This window comes from Musca autumnalis, unplaced genomic scaffold (assembly GCF_047663935.1).
Source record: "Musca autumnalis isolate F117 unplaced genomic scaffold, ASM4766393v1 scaffold_1, whole genome shotgun sequence".
Taxonomy (NCBI): domain Eukaryota; kingdom Metazoa; phylum Arthropoda; class Insecta; order Diptera; family Muscidae; genus Musca; species Musca autumnalis.
In genome coordinates, this window is record NW_027411644.1 from 147,535,176 (window position 1) to 147,545,703 (window position 10,528).

The 10,528-nt window shown below is 34.7% G+C and overlaps 1 protein-coding gene and 1 long non-coding RNA gene across 3 annotated transcripts; one reads left to right on the forward strand and one right to left on the reverse strand.

Annotated features, from left to right (window-relative positions):
- Positions 1-6,453: 6,453 nt before the first annotated feature.
- Vti1b (Vesicle transport through interaction with t-SNAREs 1b) lies at positions 6,454-6,884 on the reverse strand. The gene is made up of 2 exons (XM_073958128.1): positions 6,748-6,884; positions 6,454-6,696 (listed from the first exon to the last, which is right to left on the reverse strand). Exons 1-2 carry the CDS (start codon positions 6,865-6,867, stop codon positions 6,487-6,489), a joined length of 330 nt encoding a protein of 109 aa, XP_073814229.1. The 5' UTR covers positions 6,868-6,884; the 3' UTR covers positions 6,454-6,486.
- Positions 6,885-6,946: 62 nt separating this feature from the next.
- On the forward strand, positions 6,947-9,183 carry LOC141388010 (uncharacterized). 2 transcript variants are annotated; one of them, XR_012408687.1, is made up of 4 exons: positions 7,520-7,898; positions 8,006-8,420; positions 8,507-8,764; positions 8,903-9,183. It is a non-coding gene; the product is annotated as an uncharacterized lncRNA (long non-coding RNA). The 2 variants fall into 2 exon arrangements; XR_012408686.1 differs by having other exon boundaries at positions 6,947-8,420.
- The last annotated feature ends 1,345 nt before the right edge of the window (positions 9,184-10,528 follow it).

The following is a 10,528-nucleotide window of genomic DNA, read 5'->3' on the forward strand; positions in this document are numbered from 1 at the left end:
CATCTTTCATAATCAGTTCGCTTATAGGTGAGAATAGATTTCAAATGTAAATTTTCGTTGCAATATAGAAATTATCACATTTTTGTTCAAAACTTTGGTCCACAGGCTCCGCCAAATATCATCCGATTATCATCCAAAAGTGTAGGCTAGTTCTTTACATTGTACCCCAACCATGGATGACGTTAAACATTATATATGAACTACATTAGCTGTAGAATTCTTTTAAAGTATACATTTTCCTGTGGACTTACGACCTTTTCGTACTCAAATTTGTACGTTTTGTGGACTTACGACCTTTTCCGACAAGGGCAAAACATATAGAAAAACCCAAAATACTACCATTTTCTTCGTATCATACGACGTGTTTTGACTTGTACTATCATCCTGTAACAAAAACGCGATTTCCAAAAAAGTGGACTTACGACCTTTTCCGACGGAGCAGACGATATATGTATTTTTGGGTGTATCATTTATCAAATAACTCACAACAACAGTGAATGTTATGTAATTCAGTGATATCATTTCAGTAAGACCAAAATAAAGAGTATACAATCGGAAAACCTTAGAAATATCTTAACATTTAATTTTATTGTTTACATGGAATGTTGAGGACCTTTCCTTTGTTTCCTACTTCACAAAAGTTCAAAATCGCGGCTTCAATTTTCCACTCGAATTCGATTGAGCAATTTATGGAAGGAAAATGGGATTAGTAGAGAATTGATTTATGCAGATAGAACGTTCGGATATCATGGCGTTATCCAGGAGTACTTTTTATATATACAGGTATATTTAGGAGTCATATAAATAAAGGAAACAACGCCGAGATACGTGTCTTCTTTTTTTTCTTTTATCACGCTGCCGTGTCAGAATATGGTCAATTTCGGAAATTCAATCGTTGTTATTGTCATAAAGAAACCGATTGTAGTTATTTCCTTAAGTATATTTTGGTGTCCAATCGTAGATTTTATCGCAAAGAATTTCTGAAGGCTGATAGCGGTTTTCTTAATAGAGAACTAATGCTGAGCAATAGTGAGTCTATCCATGATGAAATTCTAGTACCCAATCGCGGGACAATCGTCGGACTTCTCTTACAGAAATTCTGGTTTCCTATCGTGGATCTTCTCATAAGTTGATCAGGAACTAGGAAAACTCTGGCAACCAGTCTTGAATTCTTTTAAAATGAAATTCTGGCGCCATTCCAAGGTCTATACATGTATACATTATTTTAGCAAAAATCCATAAACACAACTTTTCCCAATCTACATTTTTTATACTCTCAGCCTTTAGTCAAAATGTGCCTCATCGAAATAATGGTTTTAAGGGCAAAGAGTGTTTGGAAGAAATGTGTTCAGAAAATTTAAAGTCCACTTAGCTATGTTCGTCCATCTGGGTGGCTGCCTGGAGAACACGATAATTCTCGTACAGATCAACCGATTCTGCCCAAAATTTGGCCTTCGTGATATTTTGTCCAAATTTCGATCAACTTCGAATATGGACAATATCGATCCACTCTTTCGATATCCTTCCACAGAGTATTTCTAAAATTTTCAGAGAAGTGCAGTTTAAAACATCTCTGGATAATTAGTAAATATGGCTTCACTTCCTGTATGCTAATAATTTAGTTATAAGTAAAAATATAAAATAAATAAATTAATAAACAAAAAGACCTCTCGGGAAGCGCTTTGCTATTTTGCAACAAGCGTTCTCGGGTCCCCTATTACTAGGGTACAGGTTTTTTCAGGGGCAAGTCCATACTTCCAGAGAAAATGGCGCGAAAGCTGTAAAGAACACCTACGGAAATCATGTGTAGTGGTTGGTGCGCACGACAACTTTATCGCGATATTTCTGGGAGCCTTATATAAAGTTCGAAGATCGTGATTTTCGGTCTACTCCTTCTGGAATTTTCCCTCAAATATCAAGAATTTTAGCTAAAACGGTATGTGCGATTTTTCTTGAATGGAGCCACAGATTTGGACCAAACTTTGGATTTAGTAATATCTTTTAAAAGGAATGACCCCCAAAATAATATCTACTTCTAAAATAAACTATGTTGGTCCGTTCCATTTCTTCAGGTACCCTCTCCGCAACACTTGTGATCAATGATAACATCTATATTTTGTTGGCAAGTTCATACGTCCGCAAATGGCTACACAATTCTGAAAATCTCCTAATACATAGCTTTGGGTTAAGGGATTTTGGTTGTGTAGCCGTTGTTCGATCTGCCCATTTCAGTTCACACAGGCACAGGATATATTCCTGTCCGACTGATACTTATTGAGATTTTGACGAAGAAGAATCTGTTTCCCACCAGTTTTTTTATTTCGTTTGTCGTCACAAAGTCCTTTGCCGAAGAAGGAAAAAGGAACATTTCTAGAAATGTGTATCCATTGGAAGTTCCTTCACAAAGACCATTCAATGAGTAATCGACAGAAAAATCCCTGAAGATGAAATTTAATGTAATTTCGAAATATTGGAAATAATATGCAATAAATAAAACAGAACATAAACATAGAACATACGACAGAAAAATCCTTTTTTTTGTACAATAGGCATTTACTAATTTGTAGCAAGAGACCAGTTTCAAATAATCTCAACGGTCGACACTGCGGTGGAACAGAACTATATCATAAAAAATGGTTGATATGGTTTATTTTTGCAAATTTCAAACATAATAAAGAATTTGTAATTGTTATGATGTTCAAAATAGTGCATTACAAAAACGTGTTAGAAACTATATACAAAAATTAAAACCACAACATTAAGCAAAGATAGTATCTTTTATTGTTGAATTGCTCTTATCAAAAATTTCAAAATCAAAGGATCGCAAAAATGTTTTTTCTAGATGTTGTTTATAAGCCATAACAAATACAAATAAATATTTTGTTCGGAACTCAGCAACACTTGCAGTCAGCCTAAATTACGAATAAACGCTTAAACAACCTTTAAACTTAACAACAACTATGCGGAAAATTGCTCAAAAAGCCTAACGTGTTCATTAGTCTTTATACTTTCAAATATGTTGGACAATAAGTATATCAACGTAGTTAAATAATTCTCTGTAATACTTCCTCCAAATACTTTACATATTTCTTCAAAAATTTAGAACATTTTAAAATTTTATTAAAAAATTAAAAAAAATGTGTAGCATAAGCTAATATCCTATGGGTTCGAAAATCATTTCGGGGGGGACCCGGGCCCCCCGGGCCCCCCCCTGGCTACGTCGGTGCCAGGAATTACAATTAAAAATTACAATTAGGCGAGTTTACTTGCGGCAATTGTCAGTTTGTAGGTATGAGAGGGTGCTGAGAGGCAAAGGGTTACCATATGCCTCACCTCTCTCTCCTACAAAATGACAATTGCTGCAAGTAAACTCGCCCAATGTAAATTGGGACTAACCCCCCGTTTACACATGCAAGTGGCAGTTCGAAAAATACAAATACACTCACACATATTCATTGCCACACCAACTAACGACCTCACTGCCGACAAAATTTTCTTGTCAGTAATCAATGTAAGTGCTTTGAAAGTAACTTCAATTTTTTTCCGAACGTCTACACATGCAAGTGTCAGTTCGAAAAAATTGAAGTTTCGACTATAATATGTATACACAACTGTCTGCAAGTTACTTGCATGTGTAATCCTTGGGTAAATATTACCTACAGCAGTACTCGATCAAGAGGGTTGCCAGATCTACTACAAGCCATATTAACAGTAAACGACACCACCTAGGTCCTTAACAGAGGCCTAAAAGTGATTTAAGTAACTGAAATTGTATTAAACCAAAATATGACCAAAAATTACAAAAATCGCTTAGAAATACATATGTAAGATATTGCCAGTTTATACTCATATTGTAATATATATCAAATTTTAACTATTTACAGTCAGTTCGGAGACTTCTCTATTTTCTTTTTTTAGTTTCCATGGTATTCCATGGTAACACTGTAGCGTCATTTCCCCGTCGCTTGGAAAAAATATGCCACAGTTAGTCGATAGCTTTTATTGCTAGTGCTTTTATAATTTTTCTTTATTCTTATTTATAATTATAATAAATATTTAAAAAAATAAAAAAAATCAATATACCACTGTATTACCTCAGAGTCGAAATCTGAACCCCACGCTTTTCTAAGGAATATTAGTATCGAAATGTGCCATTTTCTACTGTTTCATGAAATATTCTTATCTCTTAACTAGTTTTAAGTTAAACAAACCACTTTTAGGCCCTCGTTAGGGACCTAGGTGGTCTCGTTTACTGTTAATATGGCCTGGTACTTTCTTAGTCGATCTGGCAACCAACCCGATCGAGTACTGCTGTAGGTAATATTTATTGTGATTGATGGCAGTCTGGTGATATAAAAAACTCATAAAACGTCTTAGTTCTCAGATATTCCCTGCTTGAGACCTATAACTCTCTTAGTAGAGAATGCCTAATATTGTTGATACGTGTTTGGTATTTTGGAATCTAATTACATTTTGAAAACATTTTCTTGGCGCCTTGCATTACATGTTAATTATTGTTTTTGGCTAATATTGTTGAACTACGTGGGTTAAATCTTTATTTGTAAATTCAATCTTTAGTGCGATTCTCTAACTCATTTTTTGAGTTACCGATAAATGTCGGTAAAATTAAAATGCTTAAAATTTCGGTAGTTAACGATATTTTTCGGTAGGTTAGCGACCAATGAAAAGTAGTAGTAAAGTTCTATCGTTAATTTTGCGTTTTAATGTTACCGATTTTTGTCGGTAACTCAAAAAATGTGTTAGAAAATGGCATTACTGGTCTTAAACAAGTCGACCAACTATTTTTTGTAAAAAAACCGACATTTTTATTACAACAACTATTTGCCATTTTTACCAATTATTGGATGAAAAGGGTTCGTTTTCTCAGCTTGAAAACAATTACTTGACCTACCCAGCAAACCAAATTTCGGATTTCCGACACGTCTTAACAATTTTGGAAGCATAATCGTCCAAATTTCGTTCTTTCTAAACGATTTTTTGGTGGGAAATTAGTTCAGATTTTGTACCGATTTTGATTTTTTGGGCATATGGAGATGTAATCTCTTGACGCGTCATCACTTGTTGTAATTAGTTGATTGTCGTGAGTGAAAGACGGAATATTCGGAAAAAGACCATGGGCGGCAAACTCGATTCGGAAAATATGATACAATTGGTCTACTCCAATACAAATACTCCTCTCCAAGCTGCTTTTTACAAGAATAACATGACACAAAAAAAAAACAGAAAAATACATGTTTTATTATGTTTTTGAGGGACATTTCCTAGTGGCAAATTGGCATAAGACGAGCTGGCCAACTATGCTCGGATCGAGATGAAATTTTTATCACAGGTAGAAGTGAAGTCCATACTTCCCGAGATATGGGCCTTTGAAGTTCCAAAAATTCCTCTGTTAAAGGCCACCTGATAAGAGAAAAATTTTAAATTAAAAAAAGTTGTTCCCGTGCCCTAGATTTGCACCTGTCCATAGGAGAAAGTCTTAAATCCCCGGCCGAAGGCCGGCTATTTAAAAAAAGTACAAGTTTAAAAAAATTTTTTTTTTGAGCATAGTGCGTCAACTCAACTTGTTCCGGCAAATTTTGTACGTTTTTCATTTTGCTTTGCAAATTGATACATGAGTGTGGCTTAGTCTTCCTTCTTGTGAAATGGTTAACATATGAGTCTAAAATGTTAGTCTGTATTCTCCTAAATATTGTTCGTTGATTGAATCATTCTCCTCCTTAAACTCCGTACGCATTTGTTGTAGCTGCAAGGACTCCAAAGCATAAGGTGTTTCATAGACTTCATCTTCAACTTATCTACATCTCTGGTATTGTAGATTTCCGAAACAACTCGAAATTATCTGAAATAAGTCTCTCTTCGAATATACCAATGTTCTTTTCCGATTTCGAAACGAAATGTCGGAAACAAATTTCCCTTACAGTCACTATGCCCTTCTCATTGTGTATGTATAGCTGACTACCAAAACGACAGCTTTAGATACTTTAAAAATGCGCAACTGCAACGTTTGAAGTTGTTAAGCGTTGCGACGTTATGAAACACAATACTTCATACATTTGCAAAGCAACTGACGTTTCTGATGTCAGCCAATCTTTGTTGTCGCAAAAACAGTGATTGGCCGAAAATAATTCGATTTCGCTCCGACATTTCGTCAACCACTACATTAAAAAATCGTTACGATTTCGGAAGTAGCGTTCGAAGTTCGTTCGATTGATTTGCTGGGCAGACTCAAATCACCGGAGAATTTTTGAAATTGTTTCCAGTGGAATTTTAAGGCTTATTACGGCATTTGACATGAAAGTCGGTACAAAAATCTGTTTCTGCTGAACGAACTAATACAAAATGGATACCGTATAGATAAAATGTAATGTTTATGTCCAATCGTACTAACAATATTACGTACCCATTCAATGCCATCCCGTAAAAATAGACACATTATTTGTGAAACCTTAAATTTTAATACGTAGCTCACTTTCTAATAAATTTAATTACGACTAGACCTATAAGTATCGCTATTTCCATAATTATTACCAAGATCAAAATGATCTTATTGTACAACACTTCACGCTGAAGTTTTCGTATGATTTTCCTTGATTGCGAAAGATTGTCATCCGTGTTTTCTAGGCGACGTGAAGAACGCAGAAGAGACTCGCGTTGTTCTCCCAATTCTGAAAGAACCTGTGAACATTTTGTTAAATATTTTTCACTTAATGTTTGTCTTCCATATACCTCTGTACCAATCTGCTCGGTTTCATATGCAATTTGATTAGACCGTTGCAAACTATCTCCAGTTCTTTGGATAACATCGTAGGTGTTTCTCATCAATTGTTCCTGCTGGTTGTTTTGCATTTTAAATTATTTATTATTCATACAAATTTTTCCCAGCTTATTTTATTTGTTATTCCTCCCTTCGCTTTGTTTTCCTATCATAAAATTTAGTAGAGTTGTATAGTTCATTAACGAACTAGTTCAATTGAACGATTCATTGAATACAACGTACGAACTAGATCAGTCGATATAGTTCATTTTAGTTCAATAGTTCACTGAACTATAATCAGTCGGCGACCGTACGATCAACCGTACAATTACTTAGGTAGATGCCTCAGCCCAGCTGATCGAATCTAAAACGTCAAAAAACTAGGAACTCGCTATGAAAAATCAAAACAAAAAACCATATGATTCGGTAAGTAAGAGATAGCATGTGTTCACTTCACTGTACAAACACAAGCGATAAAAAGAGACAACAAGAAACCATTTGGCGAAAATTTTGACAGTTTACATTACAAAAAAAGTTGCTTTGTTGTAGCAATTCGCCGATGTTTCTACCTAAGTAATTGTACCATGGGTTGTTGTTTTCAACGCGCAACGCATCACACAAGGATCGTATGTCCCGGGGCCTTAATGGGTTAATACGTTTTCACTAAACGCCTTGGTTGTGTTCAAATTTTCCAAACGTCGTTGGCTACGAAATTCAATGAAAACATCGGCGTTGTTAAAAAATTTACTTGGCTTCGTTTTTCCTTGTCTAAAATAAAAAAATTAAGTGCGAAATAATTTAAGCGTTCAGGGTAGAAAGCAAAAATATTCTGCATGAAATTAACTTATATTTTTCACGCTTAAAAAAACCAATGTCGTTCGAGATGAAAATAATTAAAACAAATGTTTGGAACAACCAGAAGCATTTGTTACGGAAGAAGCATTTGTTTATTTCCTCTCACACACAACCAGAGGAAGAAGAAGCATTTGTTTATTTCCTCTCACACACAACCAGTGGAAGAAGAAGCATTTGTTTTTTCTCTCACACACAACCAGTGGAAGAAGAAGCAACACAACCAGAGGAAGAAGAAGTTACATTTTCATTCACAATATAATTGTACCCTGTATGAGTTCCTTTGAATATTGTCGTTTTCAAATGTCAAATTGCACTTAGTCCAAGTTATTGCTCATTCAGTTTACAAACATAATAATTAATTTATATTTATTTTAGCCGGCTTGGACCACACATTATCTGTGGCATTCCACCGTTTATCTTTTATGCATATCTGTCACTGGATGTGACTGGACGTTTTGGTGTAAAGGACCTTGTGCCTTCGGTTATATTCCATTTGAACTAGGTTTTAATATTGTTATTTTTAAGATTATAATGGTTTCTACCAGATTCCCTGTCTGAATTTGTTCAGAAAATCAAAGACTATGCTCTTTGGCATCATTGGCTTTCAAGACGTACTTTCCGTGGCACAATGAAGTGCGCCGGGAGAAACTGGCTACTATATATTACCTCAGGAGGACTTATTCAGTTAAGAAAGCAATTTGATTAGTCTCGATATCCAAAGAATGTGGCTAAACCAATTATGGATGATTGTGATGTTATGTGGGTTACCTCTGTACAAGCATAAATCAAGGTGGGTTCCGATATACATATTAAAAAATGGCTACTAACCTAAAACTTATGATTTCTTATTTGATTGTTTCTTTTATTATTCTACAGAGCTTCTGGATACCTGGGCCAGATCCTGCATTCGATAGTATGCCTGATGTTACTTCTAAAAACCAAATAAGTAAAACAAAAATACGTTATGATTTTGAATTGACTGGACCCATGGATATCTTCATAAGACCATGGAGGTAAAGTAAAAGAATTGTATTTCCATTGGACACCTTTGCGCATGACTGGGAGCCACCATACTTTATTTATTTCTCTTATGGCATCAATGGAGATCCTTTAAAGTTTTGGTTGGAAATTGAAGTGAGTTGAAATTATTAATGCTTAAGAAATATTTAAAACTCATTACCAAGAAATTACTTGTTATGTTCCTTCGTATTGTGGAGAATACAAAGGGAATCTTGACGAATATTTTTCATTTGGTTGTTTGTTTAATTACAGAAAAAGGATGGTGATTGTAAACCCGAAATTGGAATTGGTGGCCATTGGAAGAATTTAAGAGATTCCTTGCCAGCTTCCCTCAATATGTTGACCCCCTTGGCCCGCTTCCTATGATACATGGTTATTCTAGGAAATTTTCAGTGTCGATACCATTTCCTGATCGGGTGTTGAATATTCTAAAAATATATTAATAAGTTTTGGAGTATTATCTACTAACGTCTTCAAACTAACGTTTACCAAACCTAATCTTACAAATAAATTGTTGATGTTTCAAATTCCTATATGATCTCATACTATCGATCTTAACAGATATGAAATAGCCAACAATATACTTTGGGCAACAACCCAATTAGGCAACTTTTCATAATGAATGTTACATTTCGAATCGGTAACTGTGAAAAATCATTGCCATCGTCTTGAAAAAATTGATATTTTCACGTAAAATAAAATTCGGTAAATTATATACAAATTTACTTTTACAGAAACATTAGAGCTTTTAGCTCTATTTATCATGGCATTGACAATTCAAGATGAATTGGTGGTAGGTGGCTAGATGATTTTTTTTTTCATTTGCTAGGATACAGTGCTCGGGGCGAATACGTTCCGTGCCTAAAATTAAAGGCATTGAGATTTAAGTACTTCAGACAAGGGAGCAATGGAAGGTAAGTTACAAGTGGTGGTTTAACATACTCCAGATCACCGATTTCCTCTTCAGTCCCATGGTATTGATGATGGTTGTTCCCCTACTGTATTACCCAAAATGATAAATGATCCCGAAACCAAAAAGGAATTGGAAAACATGCAATTCCCAATGAAATGCCTAATGCCTATATAAATGCCTATATATATATATATATAGTCCACGGCATAATTATTTTGACAAAATCTACATTTGCCTTAAAAGGCATGTAATTATTGCCAGATTTCTTAGATCAACGAACGAACGATTCACAATCTAGTTCAACATGTCGTTCACATATGCATAAAGTTACGCCGTCGTCAGTGTTAAGTGACATTTGGCGTGTTCCCGTACTTTATAAAGTGGTAAAGGTCGTAAAAGTTGTAAAAGTCGTAAACGATTTTCATATAAATTTTGTGTACGGGAACGCAAAATGTGTAAAAGTGGTAAAAATTGTAAAAACTTTTTAGTTCTGGAACAGAGCTATTTTCTACACACACACAACATAAGAGCTTTGTTCCTTTACTTTTTTAATGGTAAGGGTGGCAAAAGAGAAAAGTGTCAAAATTGCTCTCTCATGAACATTTTACCAGAAAAGTAAAGGAATGAAAAAATGGTAGATGTGGCAGCAATGTCAAAAAGAAATATAAAAAAATCAATTTTCGTATTTTATTTCACAGTTTTTAATTTAGTTTTGTCAGCGTTCGACTTTTTCTTCTGTTTTTTTTTTTTTGTTTTTCATTGTAAAATAATCGTCAAACAAAAGTCGAAAAATCAGTTCTGCCATTTTTTACCTGCAGAAATTTTGCTGGTAGCCTGTGGTAGAAGAGAGAGCCATTTTCGCTCTCTCTCCACTCTCACTCTCTTAAAAATTGCTTCCAGTTTTGCCACTTTTCGGGTTAAAAATGGTAACAAATGGGAAAAATTGTAACCTCAGGTAAGTAAAG